The sequence below is a fragment of the Microcaecilia unicolor genome, chromosome 6, assembly GCF_901765095.1.
Source record: "Microcaecilia unicolor chromosome 6, aMicUni1.1, whole genome shotgun sequence".
Taxonomy (NCBI): Eukaryota; Metazoa; Chordata; class Amphibia; order Gymnophiona; family Siphonopidae; genus Microcaecilia; species Microcaecilia unicolor.
Window position 1 is genome coordinate 268,396,081 of NC_044036.1, and position 21,199 is coordinate 268,417,279.

The 21,199-nt window shown below is 43.5% G+C and overlaps 1 protein-coding gene across 1 annotated transcript in view; it reads left to right on the top strand.

Annotated features, from left to right (window-relative positions):
* The window catches only part of ADGRD2 (adhesion G protein-coupled receptor D2), a 249,142-nt gene that overhangs the window by 193,940 nt on the left and 34,003 nt on the right, over positions 1–21,199 (top strand). The window contains exons 21-22 of the mRNA XM_030206996.1: positions 16,609–16,650; positions 17,497–17,550. Coding sequence (XP_030062856.1) covers positions 16,609–16,650; positions 17,497–17,550 — 96 coding nt within the window. The remainder of the gene's footprint in view (positions 1–16,608; positions 16,651–17,496; positions 17,551–21,199) is intronic.

Consider the following 21,199-nt stretch of genomic DNA (forward strand, 5'->3'; position numbering starts at 1 on the left):
CCCCCCCGCCCGCCTGGCCGCTTCCGAGTCGCCAGTGGTCCTCGACCCCGAGCCCTCACCCGCCTCCTCCACATTGGACACTCGCCGCAGCCATTTGCTCGCCGTGTTGCCGCCCTCCCTCTTTGTCCTGTGCGAGAGTGTGAACCTGGCCTCTCTCCTGCTTTCGGCTACTGATTGGCTCCTTGAATGTGCTCCGCCCTCAACGTCATTACGTTTGACGCGAGGGCGGGGCCCACATCTGCTGCTACAGAGCTTCGAACAAACGAACTGGCTTCATTGACGTCAGTGGTCAATGGAACGTTGAGAGTGCTTTTTATGTCCAGATGGGGCGTGGCCTAGGGCGCAGATGGGCGTGGCTGAGTGCGGGAGTCCGAATAGCCTAGGTCAGGAGCCACAGTTGGAGAGAGGTGAGCTTCAGAACGTCTGAGGGGGATTCAGAATGTCTGAGGGGGATTTTATTTATATAGATATTGGCTGTTAAACAACAAGCCATTCACAACATGCATCAAAATAGGCAAATTAAATTATAATACCGAAGCTTATCCACTGTAAAATACATGTTTTGGAGATAGGGCAAGAAGGTTTGGGCTTTACTTTGCAGCAGGGGAAATTAAGAACTTTCTAATGGTGAGAGCATTGAAGCCCTGTGTGATGTGGCCTGACTCACTTAAAAAGAGCGAGTCAGAATACATTTGGGATAATGGTAGAGTTAATTCTGCCTCAGAAATAGGTGGAGGGGCCTAGTGACATCTTGCAGTCAAGTTTCAAGTTTATTAGACGCTTATACCCCACCCATCAAGGAATGTCTGAGCGGCTTACAATATATAGGGGGAGGACAGAGAGGTAAAAGAGACAAGAGCAAGGAGAAGGAGAGGATGAAATACAAGATAGAGTACTTTTTAGTGCAAAACAGCATATACATATAAATAGCCTGCTCAATATTCAAAGTGATATAAGTGAGCAGGCCAGTGATATTCTGTGGCAGTTAACCAGGTGGTGCAGCAGAATATCGGCACTAAGCAACCATTTAGAATGTGAGCTGGAAAGGGATATTTATTATTTACTCTAGTTTTTAGCCCATCCTCCTGAGAACGCTGAGAATTGGTTACAGTAGTTACATTTCTAATAAAGATATTCTTAGGGCGGAGTCAGGGAGGGGCTGGCAGCTATACAGGTGCTGGTATTATTAAGTACAAGCAACCAAATATGACCACATAAAAAGCAATCCCAACTTTGATCACTTAGCTATGCAGGCGCTGGCACTAAATATTGGTCGGCATCTGCACATTGTTGGATGTGCTCCTAGCCTTCCTGCTCCCCACCTCCCTCATGATCAAACCCTCTCAACCACACAATCAGAACCCCTCCTCTCAAAACCCTCTCTCCTGAAATCCCTTCCCCCCATTGATTCTGACTCCCCTCCTGAACCCTCCCTAGAGATCAACTCCACCCCCCCCCCCCCCCCCCCCCTTGAGACTGCAGCTCCCCCCTTCAGGGCCTACTTACATCCCTGGTGGTCCAGTATGGTATCCTGGGCAGGAGTGGTCCCCACACGCTCTTGCCTCTAGTAGTTCCATGTCTTAGAATGGCTGCTGCAAGCTCTAGTGGTAGTCTCACAATTAGAGGTCAGCCTTCCATTTTAACATATTACCCCTGCTGGAATTCTGTGCCAAAAAAAATTAAAATTCTATGCAAAAAATTTGAAAATTCTGCACACAAAGTTTGAAAATTCTGCAAATTCTACACACAAAATTTTCAAATTTTTTTAGCGGCCCCCCCTCCCTCCCTCCCTCCCACCCACACATCCCCCTTTTCTTTTAACAGCTGCTCCCTCCCCGCCTCTCAGCTGACCCCCTCGCCTGCTGGTCCAACTGTCTGCCCGCTACTGTCTGGCTTACTTATGCATTCGCTGGTGGTCTAATGGCCTCTTCGGGGGGGCAGGAAAACTCCCACTTTTTCTTGCCCCGCTGCCACTGCTCTCTTGCTGGTGGCATGCTTTTCCAAAACAGCTGCCATGAAACTACCACTTGAAGTCTCGGTGGCCATTTTGAAAAAGCACGGCACCAACAACAAAGGGACGGCAGCAGAGCAGGAAAGAGTGGGGATCTTTCCTGCCCCCCCCCCCCCCCCACCAAAGAGGCCACTAGACCACCAGGGAATGCACAGGTAGGCCGGAAGACAACGGGCAGAGAGTCAGGCAAGCGAGCGGGAAGTCAGCTAAGCGACGGGGAGGTCCATCTTTTACCACAGCCCGCAGAATTTGTGGGAAAAGGTTGAATTCTGCGAGACTGGGGAATTCTGCGCTCTACAGTCGCACATAATTCTGGCAGGAGTAACATATGGAAAAGGGATTCTGGAAGGGGCAGCAGTCCCATCAGACTAAGATATTCAATGCCAGTGCTCAGATACAGCTCGACATTGAATATCTGGGTCTAATTTAGCTGGCAACAGTCAGCATTTAAAAACACGCTGACTACCTCCGGCTGAATATTGACTGGAATGATTTTAGATAAGGATGCCAAAGTGAGAAGTCCAAAAAGGTGCCTACCTGAAGCCTGTTTTGTAAAAGTGACATAAGGGTCCCTCTGTCTTTATAAAATAGGCACTCAGAAGTAGCCTCAATAGCACAGAAATGTTGGCACACAAATTTACACCTTCCGTGAAAAAGGTGTAAATCTGTGTGTGTATTCACTCCACCTCTCCTCTACCCAAACCACTGGAGATCTTCTGCATAGTAGCTAGTATTTGCCACCTGAGCCATTGGGTTGACTTGTGTGTCAGATCTTTCAGAAATGTGTTTTAGTTTTAGGGAATACTAAACTGGTCTGTTTCTCTGGATCTCTCTAATGCAGGGGGTGCGCATGTTCAGTCCTCAAGAACTGCAAACAGCTCATGCTTTCAGGATGTCCTTAATGAATATGCATGAGCTAGACTTGCATACAATCCCCATAATTCTATTACCTTAGCGCCTGAACGTCAGTGTCATTTGCACACTAAGATTATACAATATTGGGCACTTGCACGCATGATTGTTACACTGATACACATTAACCCTCTAATTCTATAAAAGTTGCTAAAAATTGCGTTGCCCAAATTTGGGTGTGTGCCCAATTTGCACATGCAAATTAATTGAATAACAAGCCAATTGGTGACAATTGGCTTAACAAGCAATTATTGACACCAATTGAAATCAATTAACATGTATGCACATAAATTTAGGCATGTGATCTGCGTCTAAATTTTACACGTGTCTTGGAAAAGGGGGCCCGGAAGTGGGAGGGTTGTAGGCATTTCAGGGCAGAAAGTGGATATGGATTCCAGTTACATGTGCAATTATAGAATAAAGGGATTCTGCACATAAACTTAGACGAGGGCATTTGCACAATGTTTTCACTGGTGCAAATGGATGCGCCTAAATTTACGTACAACCCCTGTGCCTAAGTGCTGTTTTATAAACTGTGCCTAACTTTAGGCATAGCTTATAGAATAGAGCTTAAGCATTTTTTCAACACTGATTTTTTAAGCATAATTTATTGAATTCGCCCCTAAGTGCTATGTTTGTGTGTTCAGTGACATTCATATAATGTTAGCCCCAGATTCTATAAATGGTGCCCTTCCTGAGATCCATATGCAAATAAATTAGTGAGCTGTTAACAATCAATTATGATGTCAATTGGCTGTAATTTGGATTTGCACGCAGATATGGCTGTGCGCATTCTATAAAAATCTGTACCCAAATCCTCTGGTGTGCAACCCAAAAAGGGGTGTGGCTATGGATGGAGCATGGGCAGGTCAGGGTCATTCCAAAGAATTACATGCAGTGTTACAGAATTTGGGGACTGCATGCTCAAATTATACACCAGGATTTACACCAGGTTTCAGCTGGTGTAAATCTTTTCACCCAAACTGGGGCGCCAGAATACACACTAACCCCCGAATTGTATATAGCGTGTCTAACGTTCTGTGTGAAATCCAAGTGTATGCTAGAACAATGTGTGTAACTTAATTGGCTTAACAAGCTAATCAGCATTGTTAACAGAACTTAACAAGCAATAATGAGCACTAATTGGCAATAATTAGAATTTACATGCACAACTCACTAAGCTTATTCTGTAATACACTGCGCCTAAATTTTAATGTGCGCAGGCAAAAAGGGGTGTGGTAATAGGTGGGGAAATGGGCATTTTATGGGCATTCCAAAATGTATACATACTGTGTAGAATATAGAATATGGCCCAGTGCACTTTAATGTACGTGCTGGTATTTATGCCACGTTTTCATTGGTGTAAATGGAGGCGTGTAGTTTTAGACACTAGGATATCAACTGAGCATATTCTATATTCCGTGCCTAAATCTAGGCGCCGCTTATAGAATGCGCTTAGGTGGAAATGATTTCTGTGCAAATTTTTTATGTGCCATATATATAGAATCTGGCCCTAAGCGCTATTCACAAAATCATCTAAAGAGAAGCCTCGAGTTACATGACAGACTTGATCGACTTACCAATTAGAAATACATCCGAATCAACACGATCTTATCTAAATCTGCACTACCCAAGCTGCAAAGGACTTAAATACAAAACAACTTAACGCATCTAGTTTTTCCTACATAAGCACACAACTGTGGAACGCATTACCAAAAGCCTTGAAAATGACGTACGACCACCTAAACTTCTGGAAATCACTAAAAACCAACCTGTTTAAAAAGGCATACCCTACCAATCCAACTTAAACGCCTAATCTCTGCAACAGAACCAAACTAAAGCACGTAATGGCCATAACACAACTCTTCCGTTCTCCAATTCCTTAATGTGGCTGTGCCACATGAACTTGATCTTACCACAACATCACCCTGTATTTGTTCACACCGGAGCCTGCAAAGGCCTCTCCGGTACTATGCAAGCCACATTGAGCCTACAAATAGGTGGGAAAATGTGGGATACAAATGTAATAAATAAATAAAATTCTATAAAGCACGCTCAGCCCAAAGTGCCCTTTATAGAATTGCACTGCATGCAAAGATTTCCCAGTTCTTACTTTTTGGAGCCATTTACTGAGTCCAACCCAGTGTGTGAATGCAAGAAGGTGTTAATAGGGACAGGCACATGGGCATGTCACAATTTTATATGTGTATATAGAATGCTATTATTTATATGCTAAAATGCTACATTGAGGTATGTACATTTACACCCAATATTGACATGGCTAGGTGGCTACACTTTAATGTTCAGAAAAAAGCACAAAGGGCTGTCAAGAATAGAACCAGTACACTATTAATGACCTGAAATGGGCTATGTTTCAACGTAAACCAATGCCTGCCTCAGGGATCAATCTGAAAACAGAATGGGTTCCTAATGTGCAGCGCATTGTAGTTTTCTGGCACGATTTCTCGGTGTCCTGCTCTGTACTAGGAACCCATTCTGTTTTCAGATTGACCATTGAGGCAGGCATTGGTTTACGCCAAAACACGGCCCGTGTCAGGTTATCAAGTGTACTGGTTCCATTCTTAACAGTCCTTTGTGCTTTCTACTGGACTGAATGTGCTGTGTACTTTAACTCTCTCTGCTGTACGTTACTGTACACTTTAATGTTAGCATTTTATAGCAGAATCTGGATTCCCATTTGTCATAACAAAACTCATGCTCAGTGCACTGCTTTTTGGCAGGTATGTTTGCAGATCTATTCTATGCATATTCATTAGGGATATTTTGAAAACTTGGCTTGTTTACAGCCCTCAAGGTCTGAACTTGTGCACCCCTGCTCTAATGAATATTCACGCAAAATACTTATATAGATGGGAGGAAGTGACGTCACGGGAGCAATGGCAGCATAAATGCTGAGCTCCTGCCTGCCCATAGCAAAAATAGAAAGATTCCCTACCATAATCAAAAATTAAAAAACAGCTACCGGAGGGGGCAAAGCCTCTGACAGTGCAGGTAAAAAGGAAATTGGCGCTGATCCACTGCCAGTAGCGAACTGCGGAGTTTTGCCCCAGGCGCTACGGAGAGGTGGAGGAGCGACGGAGGGTGAAATATCCATCGGCTCCGTGTTAAGCAGGCGAACAGAGCGCGGGAGAACAGACCCATCAGCACGAGTGCAAAGCCTCTGACAGCGCAGGTAAAAGGAAATCGGCGCCGAGCCAGTGCCAGTAGTGAACTGAGAAGTTTTGCCCCGGGCGCTACGGAGAGGTGGAGGAGCGACGGAGGGAGAAATATCCATCGGCTCCGCGTTAAGCAGGCGAAAAGAGCGCGGGAGAGCAGACCCATCAGCACGAGTGGAAAACAAAAAATAAAATAGCAACAGGGGAGAAAACAGAAGCGATGGAGCCCAGCGCTACGACGCCAAGCCTCTCCCAATTCGCATATGCGGGAGCCACGAGGCAGAACAATATGGCGGCCAGTGGAGAGGAAAGTGCAGCAAGCGGGGACCGAAAACGCAATCCCTCTACCGAAGATATGTTCCCGACGCCAGAACAAATGAATCAAGAGGAGGAATCCCTCCCAGAACTAAGAACTTTGCTGAATGAAATTCGCACTGATTTAAAAGCTATGCGAGCTGACTTAGCTAAGATGGGGGCAGATCTCAGAAGTGAAATCAAAGAACTTGGGCACAGAGTGGAGGAAACAGAGACTAGACTGGAGGAACAGGGGGAGAACATGGGGGCCCTGGACCGGAGAGTTCAAGATATAGACCTGGGGCAAGAAGCACTAGCTGACAAGATTGAAGATTTGGAGAATCGCAGCCGGCGGAACAACCTCCGATTTCGGGGGTTACCGGAGTCACCCACTTACCAAGAAACTGAAAAGGTGGTACAACAGATAGTATGTGCATTGGTGGCAACTTCCGAACAGCCCCTGGAGCCCGAGCAAGTGCTATTGGACAGAGCTCATAGAGCCCTTGGGGCCACAAGAAACAACCTTCCCAAAGATTTGATCGCCTGCTTCCGGGATTATAAGCTCAAGGAGCGAGTTCTCCAAGCAGCACGCCAAAAGCAAGATTTTAAATGGGACACATACAAAATCGAGATATATCAGGACCTGGCGGCGGCAACATTGAGGAGAAGAGCAGACCTGAAACCAGTCACCAGGAGATTAAGGGAGATGGGGCTTCAGTACAGATGGAGGCACCCATTTGCCCTGGTATTCTATAAAGATGGGAGACAACATCAGATAAAAACGCTAGCAGAAGCACGGGAGCTGCTGCCCGAAGATATTCCAGCAACAGCATCCACGGATGTGGAAACGAGGCGCTCTCAGACGAACATGAGAAATTATCCGAAGTGGCAGCGAGTAGGCCGCAAACGCCTGCAACGCCAGCAATCAGCTGGACGCCTCACTTGAACACAAATGCCAAGGGTAATGTCAAGGACTGACATATTCAGTGGTTGTTATGGTTAGAGATAAGGCTCTGTTTGGGGGAGTATAGCATATAAGGGGAAATGGGGATTCTGGAAGATCAAACGGGGGGAGGGAGGCAAGTAGGTAAGGGGAAAGAGCAAAGGGAAATGTTAGAAATACATAAGGATTGGAGAGGGGGAATCTAAAATGGTAATTTCTAATCAGAGATGGGCAGAGGGGATCACTTCCTCTCTACAAAGCACCGTTTTTATTTTGAGATGAAACGGGTGCTCTGGATTTGGGAAAGGAAGATGGGGGGGGGGGTGGGAAGTTCAGAGGGGGGAACGGGGGGAAGATAAACCTTAGGGGTATATTACAAGATGGGGGGGGAGGGAAAAAAGGGGGACAGGATGTTATGATGTTACAATATGGTGATAAATATGTTGAAGGTTTATTATTACAAGTTGTAAAATGTTTAAATGTATAACACTAAATGTAAGAGGCCTCAATACACCGCAGAAGCGTAGACAGGTGTTTAGAGAATTGACCCGACAAAAGTCGGATGTTGTGTTTCTCCAGGAGACCCATCTGAGAAGAAATCATGAACACCTGATGAAACATAAGAGATATCCCACTGTCCAATGTGCTTCCAATAGGGCGAATAAAAAAACGCATGGAGTCCTGATAGCTTTGTCGGGATCCCTCCCATGGCAAGTACATACTACAGTGAAAGATAAAATGGGACGATATATATTGATGACAGTGTCACTATATAATAAGCATTATACTCTAGTATGCATGTATGCCCCTAATGTGGGACAGAGAGAATTTTTAGATACAGTGGAAAAGGTGATACAGGAAAATATACAAGGAGAATTGTTGGTGGGAGGTGATCTTAATCTCACGATAGATCCAAAATTGGACAACTCAGGAGGGAGAGTAGAATATGCAAAAACAGATAGGAAAGCCCTCATAAGGTGGATGGCCCGATGGGACCTAGTAGACATATGGAGAGAGAGACATGGGACAGAGAGAGATTACTCCTTTTTCTCTCCCAAACATAATACCTATTCACGAATTGATTACTGGCTAGGAGGCAGAGGGATGAGAAATGATATCAAATTAGTGGAGATAGAACAATGTAGCTGGTCTGATCACTCGATGGTGCTAATGGAGGTGATGGGAGAGGGAGGGAAGACAAAGAAGAGAAGATGGCGCCTAAATGAAACACTTTTGATGGACCCACAGAGTGTCCTAGAAATAGAAAACAATATAAGAGAATACATACAGTTCAATGATACTGAAGAGGTTAAACCGACAAGTGTATGGGAGGGCCTGAAAGTAGTTATTAGGGGCCAATGTATAGCGAAGCAAGCATATATCAATAAGAAAAAAGCAGAGGCAGAAACCAATTTACGGAAACAAATAACGAAACTAGAGAACATGCATAAGAAAGACCCAACAGATAGTAAAAAAACAGAAGAAATACGCCAACTTAAAGCTCAACTTAATGAAATACAACTGGCGGATATAGCCGGACAGTTAGAACAAGTACAGCAGGAGTACTATGAATTTGGAAATAAAACAAGCAGATTACTGGCTAATAAGCTTAAAAAGCAGGCACAGCGCAATTATATACAGGGCATACACAGCCCCTCAGGGGAGCTAATAACACAAACAGAGGAAATGGCAGGGGTATTTTGGGATTTCTATAATCAGCTATATCAAGCAGAACAAGATACATCAAGGGAGGACATGGAACAATACGTGCGGGACCTGGAGATGATTAGAATCACGGGAAGGGAGCAGGAAGCGCTGTCAAAGGCCATAACATTAGAAGAGATAGAAGAAGCAATAGCAGATTTGCCAAACAACAAATCCCCCGGGCCGGATGGCTTCCCTTCTAGATTTTATAAAAGGTTTGCAAAAATACTAGCCCCAGTACTACTGAAAGCTATTGCTGCCTTCGAGGAGGCACAGGAGCTGCCATACTCATGGAGGATGGCTGAAGTGACCATACTCCTAAAGCCAGGTAAAGACCCGCTACACTGTGGCTCCTACCGGCCAATATCTCTCCTGAACACGGACTATAAGATTTTTACTAAAATAATGGCACGCCGCCTACAGGAGGTAATGCCGCGATTAATACATGAAGACCAGACTGGCTTCATTAGGGGTCGTCAAACACATGATAATACTAGGTCACTGTTACATATCATACAACAAATACAGGATGAAAAAACACCAACAATAATATTCTCAGTCGATGCTGAAAAGGCATTTGATCGTGTAGATTGGGAGTTTCTATTTACAGTAATACGTCAGATAGGTATAGAGGGACGATTTATGACATGGTTGCGCCTATTATACACGAAACCGATGGCGGTATTAAAGATAAATGGGACACATACTAACATACTAGAGCTGCACAGAGGAACAAGGCAAGGATGTGCAATTTCCCCATTATTATTCGCAATATCAATCGAACCACTAGCGAGGATAATACGGACACACAAAGATATAAGGGGAGTAATACGGGGGCAAAGGGAACATAAAATAATGCTTTTTGCCGATGACGTTCTCCTGACATTAACCCATCCATCACAATCAATACAAGAGATAATGGAGGTGATGACAAACTATGGAAGGGTCTCAGGATTTAAAATTAACATAAATAAATCAGAAATATTAAATCTCTCGGCATCACCTAGGGAAATACAAGAGATAACAGATAAGTTTCCATTCACATGGGCAAATAAATCAATTCGCTATCTAGGGATACAGATTACACCGGAAATAGGGGGATTATATCAAGCAAATTATCCCAAAAAAATCAAAGAATTGTTTGAGGAAGTGGACAGATGGGAAGGACTTACTATATCATGGCTGGGAAGAATCCATGCTATAAAAATGATACTCTTACCAAAGATATTATACCTGTTCATGGCCATCCCAATACCTATCCCACAAAAGTTCTTCCAACAACTAAATAGGAAAATGTTTGCCTACATCTGGAGGAAGCGACCCCCCAGGGTAAATAGGGACATGATGTTCCAGCTGCCCGTGGAAGGGGGAATGGGAGTACCAAATTTCCACCTATATTATCAGGCAGCCCAACTAAGAGTATTAGCGGAATGGACTCCTAGAAATAATAAAAAATGGCTACATTGGGAACGTTCATGGTTGAGTACCCGCTATATAGGAGATATACTTTGGAGGAAGGGGACTGAAATTATGTCTCTAACTAAAAGGGTGCCGGTGGGGATTGGCCTCTTACTGGAGACATGGTTACGGATACGACGAAAAGTGTTTCCGGAGAGGAGATATTTTTTACAAATGGCTATATGTGGGGCTCCGGGGTTTCCGTTAGGAGAATCAGATAGTGTATATAAAAATTGGGCCCGTAAGGGATTATACATGTTAGGCCAGATATGGAACAATGGAGAAATTAAAAATTTTGAAGAATTAAAAGAGGAATATGAGTTGGAAGAAAGGGATATGGCATATTATCATAGCCTGCGGAATTATATAAAAAGACGGGCAGGGGAAGAGCTGGAACTTACAGAAACAGGGCTAGAAAGGGCAATTAAGGGAGGAGGGGGCAAAGGGGGAGTGTCACGATTATATAAGGCACTATTAAAAATGTCCAGCCCTCAAGATCATTATATGAGAAGGTGGGAGGGGGCCTTACAACAAACCTTTACAAGAGAATGCTGGATGAGGGGACTTAGATATTTATTGAAGGCCTCTATCACTCAGTCAGTGGCTGAGAATGGTTATAAAATATGGTACTGGTGGTACTTTACACCGGATAGACTGCAAAAAATATACCATAAGATATCACCGAACTGCTGGAGGGAATGTGGTAATAAAGGTACATTTATGCATATATGGTGGGAATGTCCCAAGATACAGGCATTTTGGACTCAAATTCGAGCAATGGTATACCAAATCACAAAGATAGAATATCCAAATCAGGCGGAATACTGTCTTTTGCACTTCCGGCCGGGAAGATGTAAGATACACCAACATAAAATGGCTAGCCAGATTTTTGCAGCAGCCAAAATGACAGTGGCAAGGGCATGGAAGCAGATAGAGGTACCACATATTCAAGTAGTAAAGCATAAACTTGATTATCTGCATCAGATGGCAAAACTGACCGCATTGAGAAAAGGCCAATTACATAGGTTTCAACAAATTTGGCAACCTTATGAACAGATGAAAGAAACATGTAAATCACCACATTAAGAAAGGGGAGGGGGGGAGGAAGGGGGGAAGGATTGTTAAGAGTTTATTTGCAAATATTGTTATAGAAGAAGAGATAAATATGTTACACATATGGTGAGCGTTGCAAATATGTGGAGATGTATTTAACATGTTAAAATATAATAAAGAAATTAAAAAAAAAAATACTTATATAGATTTGTTCTTAAGGAAGCTGTTGACATGTGTTTTATTATATAGTAATTGCCACTAGATGGCAAACATATTTTAGAAATGTTAATATTGCTTCATTTCACATAAAGCCAGGGTTGATTCCTGCATTTAATGAAATTTCTTAAACTTCAGAACACTTTTTTTCTCTCCTGGGCACAGACAGTTGTTGATTTCATTCACTTGAAAAACTATAAAGACAATCCGGCCAATATTCAGCCCACAGGAGGCAGGTCGGCTAAGTCCTGCGACCAGTGCTGAGCCCAGATTTTCAATGCCAGGCCGTTTACAATGTCTGGTATTGTATATCCAGGTTTCTTTTGGCCAGTTTAATCGTAACAAGTCAAGCTAATTTTCAGCACTGGCCGGTTAAGTTTATAGCAGCAAAAGACAGGACGCTATTTAGGCAGTCTGCTTTGGACGCTAAATTTAACTGGCAAAGTGCTGAGTATTTGTGGCTAGCTGGTTATATTACGTGATATAGCTGGTTAGCCGCTATGTGCTAAGCGCTAATATTCATCAGATATAACTGGCTATCTTGCACTGAATATTAGCGCTAAATATTGGCCAGAAAGTAACTTCTGTACTCTGGCCATCCAGCTGCTGGGCAGTTAAGTTTGAATTGGCCAAAGATATCCCAGCTATTGACGTGACCAAATATGGCCACAAATTTAGCCAATGATGTGCTGAAAATTGGTGGATAGCCGGTTATATTATGCAATATTACTGGCTATCTGCTAAGAGCTAAATGGGGATATTCAGTGAGAGACAGCTGGCTATCTCCCACTGAATATTGGCAAATAGCTGGCTAAGTACTATTTAACTGGCCAAGTGCCATTCATGACCGGTTAAATGGTTTAGAGGAAGACTGGGAAACAGCTAGAACTCCATTTTTAAAGCAGAGGGGCTCCTCTAACACTCAAGTTTATGGTGGGTAAGAGTGCAGGTTGTTCAAGAAGTTATCATGGCTTAAGGAGGCAGGAAAAGCTCCTGCCACTTAAACCACACTGTGCTGGCATACCATTGGCATTTAGCAGCACTTAACCTGGATTGGCCACTGTTGGAAACAGGATACTGGGCTTGATTATTATTTTATTTGTATCCCACCTTTACCCAAAGCGGGTAACAGAAAAACATACATACAATTAATAAAAACACTAAAACATAGCAAACAACAATTGTCAACAATAATTAATACATCAACCCAATTAACTTATGTACTTATATTGGCTCTAATTGCCATGGAACTTTCCGGGCAGTGCCAGGGTGGTGTAGGGGAAGAGTTAGGGTGGATCCGAAAGTCATGCAAACACCAACAATATTCAGTGGTGCCTGAATACCTAACCGGGTAAGTTGGACAGTGTAAAAAGCCGTTCTAAGTTTGTCCGGATAGGTATGAGGGAAGGCAACTGAATTTTAGCCATACACTCATAATTTCCAGTATTGCCACAAACCCCAGTCGTGTTTTTAAACTAGGTGTGTCTGATGCATACTCATCCCCTGTCAGACCCAGCCCTCCGCCTACAACTTTGAATCCTCTCTGCTGCTGTCTTCACCCAAGCAGCAGCAGTGGCATTCATACAAATGCAACAAATAAATAAATAAATAGGCTTCCCCTAAGCCTGCACTGAGACTTCCTCCCTGAAGCATCCTGGCCCTTCTGATGCAACTTCCTGTTTTGTGAAGGGCGGGAGCCTATGAGTGCTGCTACTACTGCCCATGTTAAGACTGCAGCAGAAAGGATTTTCAGGGATGACCAGGGGCAGCGACACGAGGGGAGATATATCCTCTGTAAAAGAAATTCCTGGCTACACCACTGATGCTCAAACATGGCCCTGCATTGAATACCTAGATCTATTTTAGCTGGCAATAGAGTGAAAAAAATTCTCACTGCGTCTGGCTGAATATTGATTGGTAAGTTTATAAGGACAGTGGAGGGTGCAGATGGAGAATACAATGCCCAAGATGATAATCAAAAGCCTAAGGAAGGACTAGAGGTGGATAGGTAAGTTTAGATAAAAGTGAGGCATCTTTGTGAATCAGAAGCTGAGATCACTTCTGAGTCAACATAACAAAATCCAAGTTAGCTCTGAATTTGAGCTCTTAACAATCCAAGACAAAGGTACCTCTGACACATCTTATAAGTTTACAGTTCTCTGCAGTAGGACCATTGCCATTATTTATTACTTAAGTGATGCACTGAGTCATGAGAAATAGCTCTGCCCACCATCTCTTGATGAGCGAAGCAAAACTGAGTCAACGTGTATTTAAATCTAGGCCAGCAAGCTGGGGCACCAAATTCTATTTCAATCCAAACTGGATCAGATGTGACTTGCAAGTGTAGATTACAGTGTGCTCCAGGCCACCTTGGGTCCTGCTAACACCATGGTTAATTCACACATCCTTAGTCAGAGACACATTGTTTGAGAATAGCATAGGATGGACAGCCCCAAAATTTTCATTTTGTTTCATTTCTCATGATGTTTGCAGCATTGTTTCTTTTGGTTATTTTTCATTTTTATTTCAGGGGCAATACAGTTAAGAGTGCATGCTTGGCAAATTGTGTGAGCTATTATAGGCAAATAATCCCCCCCCCCCCCACACACACACACATACAAAATATAAAAAAAAAATCTGCCATTTTTCATTTGTTAATGGCATACAACACGGGATATGTCGACAGTTCTTATGTCGTTGTAAATAACAGTCCATCCTTATAGCAAGGGGTGCAGCTTCCATTGAGCAAGCCCGGCAAAATGCCCAGGGTTACTCAATGGTAGAGACTGCCTGAAATTGGATCCCCCCCCCCCATTCTCCCCTGTGCCCAGGTACAGCATCTCTTCCCCCCCCTCCCCCCGTGCGGCATGACAGGTGTCAATTTGTTTTGGGTGGTTCTAAATTTGAGAGTTGCTGCTAACACTCCCCTCACTATCTTATGCAGGTGCAGCAGGCTGGGTGGATGGGAAATGTGCAGCCCCTAATTTCTGCATGCTATGGTTGAGGGGGGTCCTAAGGGAGGAGGTATGTTCAGGGTTGTTCAGCAGATGTGGCACGGGGGGGGGGGGGGGGGAGGCTGATAATTTTCCCCCCTAGCAGTCACTATATTCCACTCTCCATATGCAGTGCTTGCACATGCCTTAGGCAGAGCTCCTCGGGGCACTGCTTCGCACTCACCTTTCCAGGGATCTCCTTAAACGTCTCCATGCCCTCTATGGAGACACTATGGAAGGGCAGGTTGTGATGATGTTTAAAAATCTCTCTTCAGTGCCTGATGCACAAGAGGACCAAGTGCTCAGACTCCGCTGTTGAGAAATTTGGTTCTCTTCTGAGGAATGCCCTTCCACATGCAGCACTATAAATGGTTGTTTTGCACATGGAGGGGACGTCTTGACGTCAGCAGGGAATTTTTTTCTGAGACGGGGCCACTTCTGCACTTGGACATTTTCTGCTGATTATTTTCTATTGGTGGACACAACTATCTCATTACATCTATCTCACTCTGCGGTACATCTTCATTTTGGATGTTTTGAAGGTATATTTTCATAGTAACATAGTAAATGATGGCAGATACCTGTACGGTCCTTCCAGTCTGCCCAACATGATAAACTCATTTTACATAGTATGTGATACTTTATATCTGTACTTGAGTTTGATTTGTCCTTGCCATTCTCAGAGCACAGACCATAGACGTCTGCCCAGCACTGTTCTTGTACTAAAAGTTCTGAACCTAACGTTGAAGCCCCTTAAAATTTACACTCCAACCCATCTATATCTATTCAGTTACGATCAGGGCGTAGACCATAGAAGTCTGTCCAGCACTGGTTTTGCTTCCCAATTACCGGTGTTGCCACCCAATCTCTGCTAAGATTCCGTGGATCTATTCCATCTAAATAGGATTCCTTTGTGTTTATCACATGAATGTTTGAATTTCATTACCATTTTCATCTCCACCACCATCTCCTGAGTCTGCCTCCCTTCAACCTCAATTCATGTCCTCTAGTTCTACCGACTTCCCGTCTTCAGAAAAGGCTTGCTTATGGATTAATACCTTTCAAATATTTGAACGTCTGTATCATGTCACCCCTATTTCTCCTTTCCTCCAAGGTATACATGTTCAGGTCAGCAAGTCTCTCTCCTTGTACGGTTTGCAATGCAAATCCCATACCAGTTTTGTAGCTTTTCTTTGCACCACTTCCAGTCTTTTTACATCTTTAGCAAGATATGGCCTCCAAAACTGAACACAATACCGATAGATTTTTTTTTTGGCCTTCCATTATGGCATCACTTTTTTAGTACATTTTCCGATAGATGCTTTTTGTGGGACTTAGATGTCATATTGAAAATGTCCCCTAAGCTTTTTACCCTTAGACACAGAATGGGAAGAAAATCCTTAAGAAACAGGTCCTCTGGTCACCATATTTTCTTACAATGCTTTTTTCTTAGATTTTTTTTAATATGGTATAATAGATATATTAGATCTGAGGGAGAAACTGGAGTCTTGGTATGTGGTGAGCACTATGAGAAGATCAACTAAATAAGGTGTAGTGTGTAAACATTTAAGGAAAAAATATTCCTGTATGATCCTGATACTTCACGTACCACATCTTGTTTGGGCGATATAGTAAGATTTTGTACAACCTACAACGATTTTATGTTTCCTAGACTCATCCATGGCATTAATTTCTTATTACCAGTCTATTGAAGACCTCGTCTAATCTCATATTCCACCTTGTCATGAAAATGCTGAATTTAATTTTACTTTTTGGATTTTCAGGTATTCCTGCAAATGATCAAATTGTGTTCTATTCACCAATCATTTTTAATGTGTTCTTTTTCAGGGACTTTATATATTCCTGGTTTATGCAATTTATAATAGTGAGGTGGGTAGAATTTCTTTTACATTTTATTTATACCTAAAATGTTATCTGTAATAAGTGGTATAAGACCCTTTTAGATAGTAGAATCAATTAGGCCTTATTCAATAAAGGATTTCCCCATAGACACTGAAAGAGATGAGGCCCTTTCTGAATAAGGCTAATGTGTTTGGGAGGGAGGGAGTCTTAAACTTTGAGCTGTAATTGCAACATATCATAAGCAAAACTGTCTGAATCAGAAGGTACGATTTACCTAAAATTCCTGATGAGAGAATTGGAAACCCTAAATTACCTGATTGCCAGTGTAATGGCTGTGCTCCACACCCCCTTCTATTAACAAACTACCCATCTTCAACGTTCACTAATGAGGAGGTACCAACAAAAGCTGCCTAAACATGAATCCCAGCACAACAGAATAAACTAGTCAAGTCTTCATTTTAAATCACAGGTTCTCCATTCAGTCCTTCAACAAGCCTCTCTGTAACAAATATGCGCATTCATCTGTTCCAGAGGCCTGATGCATGCAAAGGGAGCTGATGAACATTTATTGTGGATATTCTGAAAAGAAGACCAATTGGTGGGGGAGGGGCATAATGTCCTTCTAATTTTTATTACTGTGCATGTGAGATTTTTGCCACTTCTACCCCCATGAAATCAGCAGCCAAGTGCTGACCTGTGAGTTGTGAATACATCCTCTCTGCAGGCACAGTAATAAAAATTAGAAGGACATTATGCCCCTCCCCCACCACACACAAGGTGGCCAATTTTCAGTTTATGCTGATAAAATGCTTTTTCCATGAAGAACTGCTTTGAGAATTGCCCTCCATGCTTTTTCATGTTTCCGTATTCTAGGTAAGGAATGCCATACAACGGATGAAAGAAAAGAAGAAAGCTCTCTCTTTTACTGTAAGTGATGCTTTAGATCAGGGTCCCCAAGCTGGGTCCTTGAAGGCCACAAACCGATCTGGTTTTCAGGATTTCTATAATGAATGATATCTATTTGCATCCATTGCATGTAAAATGATATCGGGCATATTCATTGTGGAAATCCTGAAAACCTGAATGGACTGTGGCTCTCAAGGACTGAGTTTGGGGATGCTCGGTTTAGATTATAGGCTCACAGTATTTACAGAAAAAATGTAAAAACTGTCATTTTTTAGGTTGTTATTTTATTTATTTGGATTTATGAACTTTAGGCAATGCATAGAAAGTTTTCAGATAAGTATTCAAGATGTTGGCATATTATGCATTTCAAACAACACATCTCTACTATAATAAAAGGCACCTTCAACGTTCTGAAGCTGACTCCATGGCTTCAAGTGAAGGGTTCGTAAGGATCGTTAGGTTCGTCGCTCTGTAACCATCTCTCTCGGCCCCGCCCTCGCGCCTCTGATAGGTCTGCTGCCCTCGCCGTCATCACATTTCGACGTCTAGGGCAGCGGACCTATCAGAGGCACGAGGGCTGGGCCGACAGAGATGGTTACAGAGCGACGGACCTGACAAAAAATACGAACCCTTCACTTCAATGAAGCTACGGAGTCAGCTTCACAACGTTGCAGGTGGGTGGCTGGAGGGGAGGGAAAGAGAGGGGGCAACTACCCTGGAACTGGGAGGGACGGAGAGAGGGAGGGCAATGATCCTGAAACTGGGTGGGAGGGTGGGCGGCCCCTGCAACTTGGAGGGTGAGCGGCCAGACCCTGGAACTTGGAGGGGGGCCAGGCGCACCCAGAAACTGGGAGGGATGGAGGGGGGGTGACCCTGAAACTGGGAGGGAGGGGGAGGAGAGACCCAGAAACTAGGAGAGAGGGGGGAAAAGACCCTGGAACTAGGTGGGTGGGAGGGAGGGAGAGCGACCCTGAAACTGGGAGGGAGGGGCCGCAGGCGGACCCTGAAACTGGGTAGGAGGGGGCCCCTGGCACACACTCATTCTCACACACACACGCACTCTCGCACACAGTCTTACTCTCTCTGTCACACACACTCACACATTCACTCTCGCTCTGTCACACACACTCACATATTCACTCTTTCTGTATCACACACTCACTCTCACACACACTCTGTGAAACACACACACTCCGAGGAAAACCTTGCTAGCGCCCATTTCATTGGTGTCAGAAACGGGCCTTTTTTCCTGGTTTAAAATAAGAAATAAAGTTAAATTTATAATAGTAACAATGTAACATTAAAATGATAGTCTCAAGTAGTCATAATATGAGACTTTCAAAGTTGGCACAGCACATATGAGAAACATTGCAGGAGACAGGAACATGACAGTAATGATACAATGGGGCAGGCTCTCCACTAATTGGATGAACACTAAATCCCACAAGGTTAAAGATGCACAAAAAGAAGTGGGAAGTGGACCAATGACTTCAGGACATCGAGACTATGATGGTGTGTAAAAGGGTATACTTTATTGTAGACTCGACACAGTACTGTGTTTCGGCCACAGGCCTGCCTCAAGAGTCTAAAATATTTAAAACATAACCATAAATATAAACATAGACATAAAATATAATTTGAATTTTCAAATACAAGTTTCTTAAAAGATGTCTTCATTTATAAAACACATAAAACAATAGAATATGTATGCGCACTTTGTGATATCCCCCTTCTCACTCAGGGTGACCTGGTTCTCAATATGCAGATCATATGCAAATTAATGTGCTACCCCTTCTCGCTCAGGGTGACCTGGTTCCCACTAAGCAAATTAAACAGGTCTCACCAACTGCATATTTCTCAAGCAACTCTTTATTCCAGCCCCTGGGCACACTTCTTCTAGCTTTATACTTTCATAGATCTTCACACTGAGCCTACCCACACCGATACATGGGCTCAGTACTACACCAATACTTTGGGGACTCTCAACCCCAGGCTTTGCAGCCTGCTTCTCTCAGTACATTGGACACACAGTCCCCCCTTTGAACCCACAGTTCTGGACACACAGTCTTTTCTTCTTTGGACACACGGTCCCTCCACTGAACACACAGTTCCTATAAGTACTGAGGACACACAGTCAAACACTAATGCTTTAGGGACTTCTTAACCCAGGATTTTCAGCCTGCTGATCTCCTTTGGACACCCATTCCACCCCAAGTCCATAAGGTTAGCCAGTATCTTTCAGGGGCTCTCTCTTCTTCTGCTGCTAGCTCACCTCCCTTCCTTTCACAACTCAGGTGGGGTATAAAGTGGTTAATTAGCTACACAGGACCCAGCCCATAACCGCCTGCACCTGTGGACCTCCCAGGGCTCTCCCCGGTCCTAGCGACCTCCACCTTCTTCTAGTGCCCTCTAGTGGCCTACACCGTATAGGACACCCTCTTACTTATCACAACATGTAAAATGAAACATTACATGAATGAGTCCTAAAATGTAAACATAGAAATAGAGTATAATTCGAGTTTTCAGATACAAATTCCTAAAAAGATGTCTGTAATTATCAATCGCATAAAGCGATAGAATATGGATATACACTTATAAATCAATACAATGTTTCTAATGTGCACATACATATTCTATTGTTTTATGTGTTTTATAACTGAAGACATCTTTTAAGAAACTTGTATTTGAAAATTCAAATTATATTTTATGTCTATGTTTATATTTATGGTTATGTTTTAAATATTTTTTAGACTCCTGAGGCAGGCCTGTGGCTGAAACACAGTACTGTGTCGAGTCTACAATAAAGTATACCCTTTTACACACCATCATAGTCTCATCGTCCTGAAGTCATTGGTCCACTTCCCAAAGTAATGATACAATGGCAACATAACAAACATGGTGTACACAATGGTAAGCAAGCAGAGGAAGAATATGTAGGCAGTCAAATCAAGATATGTCAAAGAAGGCACTGAACAAATTGGCTACATATATGTATAGATGAATAGGGTGAAGAGCAGTCACTGTCTACTGGGGTACGAGTGGTTGGTTAGTCCTAAGGAATATGCATTGTTGGATAGCTGTATATAACTTATCACAATCCGGGTGTGTCTGGTTAGCTAGTGAATTGCATTCCCATTAATAGTTGGCAAAAGGCCAGGCTTTCAGCTGTTTTCCGGAAATCTTGGGTTGAGCTTAGCCCTTCTGGGTGTGTTTGGGTGGTACTGAGGATACTCGCTGGCAGGAGTCAGATCACTTGATTTCCTTTGCTGAACGGATGACTAGGGAAGCATATAGGGAGGGCATTAGTACAGTGGTGTAGCCAGATGTACCAATTTGAGTGGGCCTGACCCTATAGTAGGTAGGCACACACTATTTCCTCCTCCTTGCCCCACATGACCCCAAATTCAATAAATGCCTGAAATGGTGGGTATTCCTAAGCCCTGCCAGCTGAAAAGGTCCTTCTCCGGCACCCCAAAATGTTCCCATACTCACTGCAGCTGGTGGCACTATCTATGGGCTGCCATTAAGATGACTGTCCTCCCGCCTCCGTATGTGCAAAAACTGAGCATGCACAGGAAGGGGGTGAGCTAGCTCAACAGCTGCCCATACAGAGTACCACTGGCTGCAGCAAGTATGAAAGAATTCTGGGCCACTGGAGCAGGACCATTTC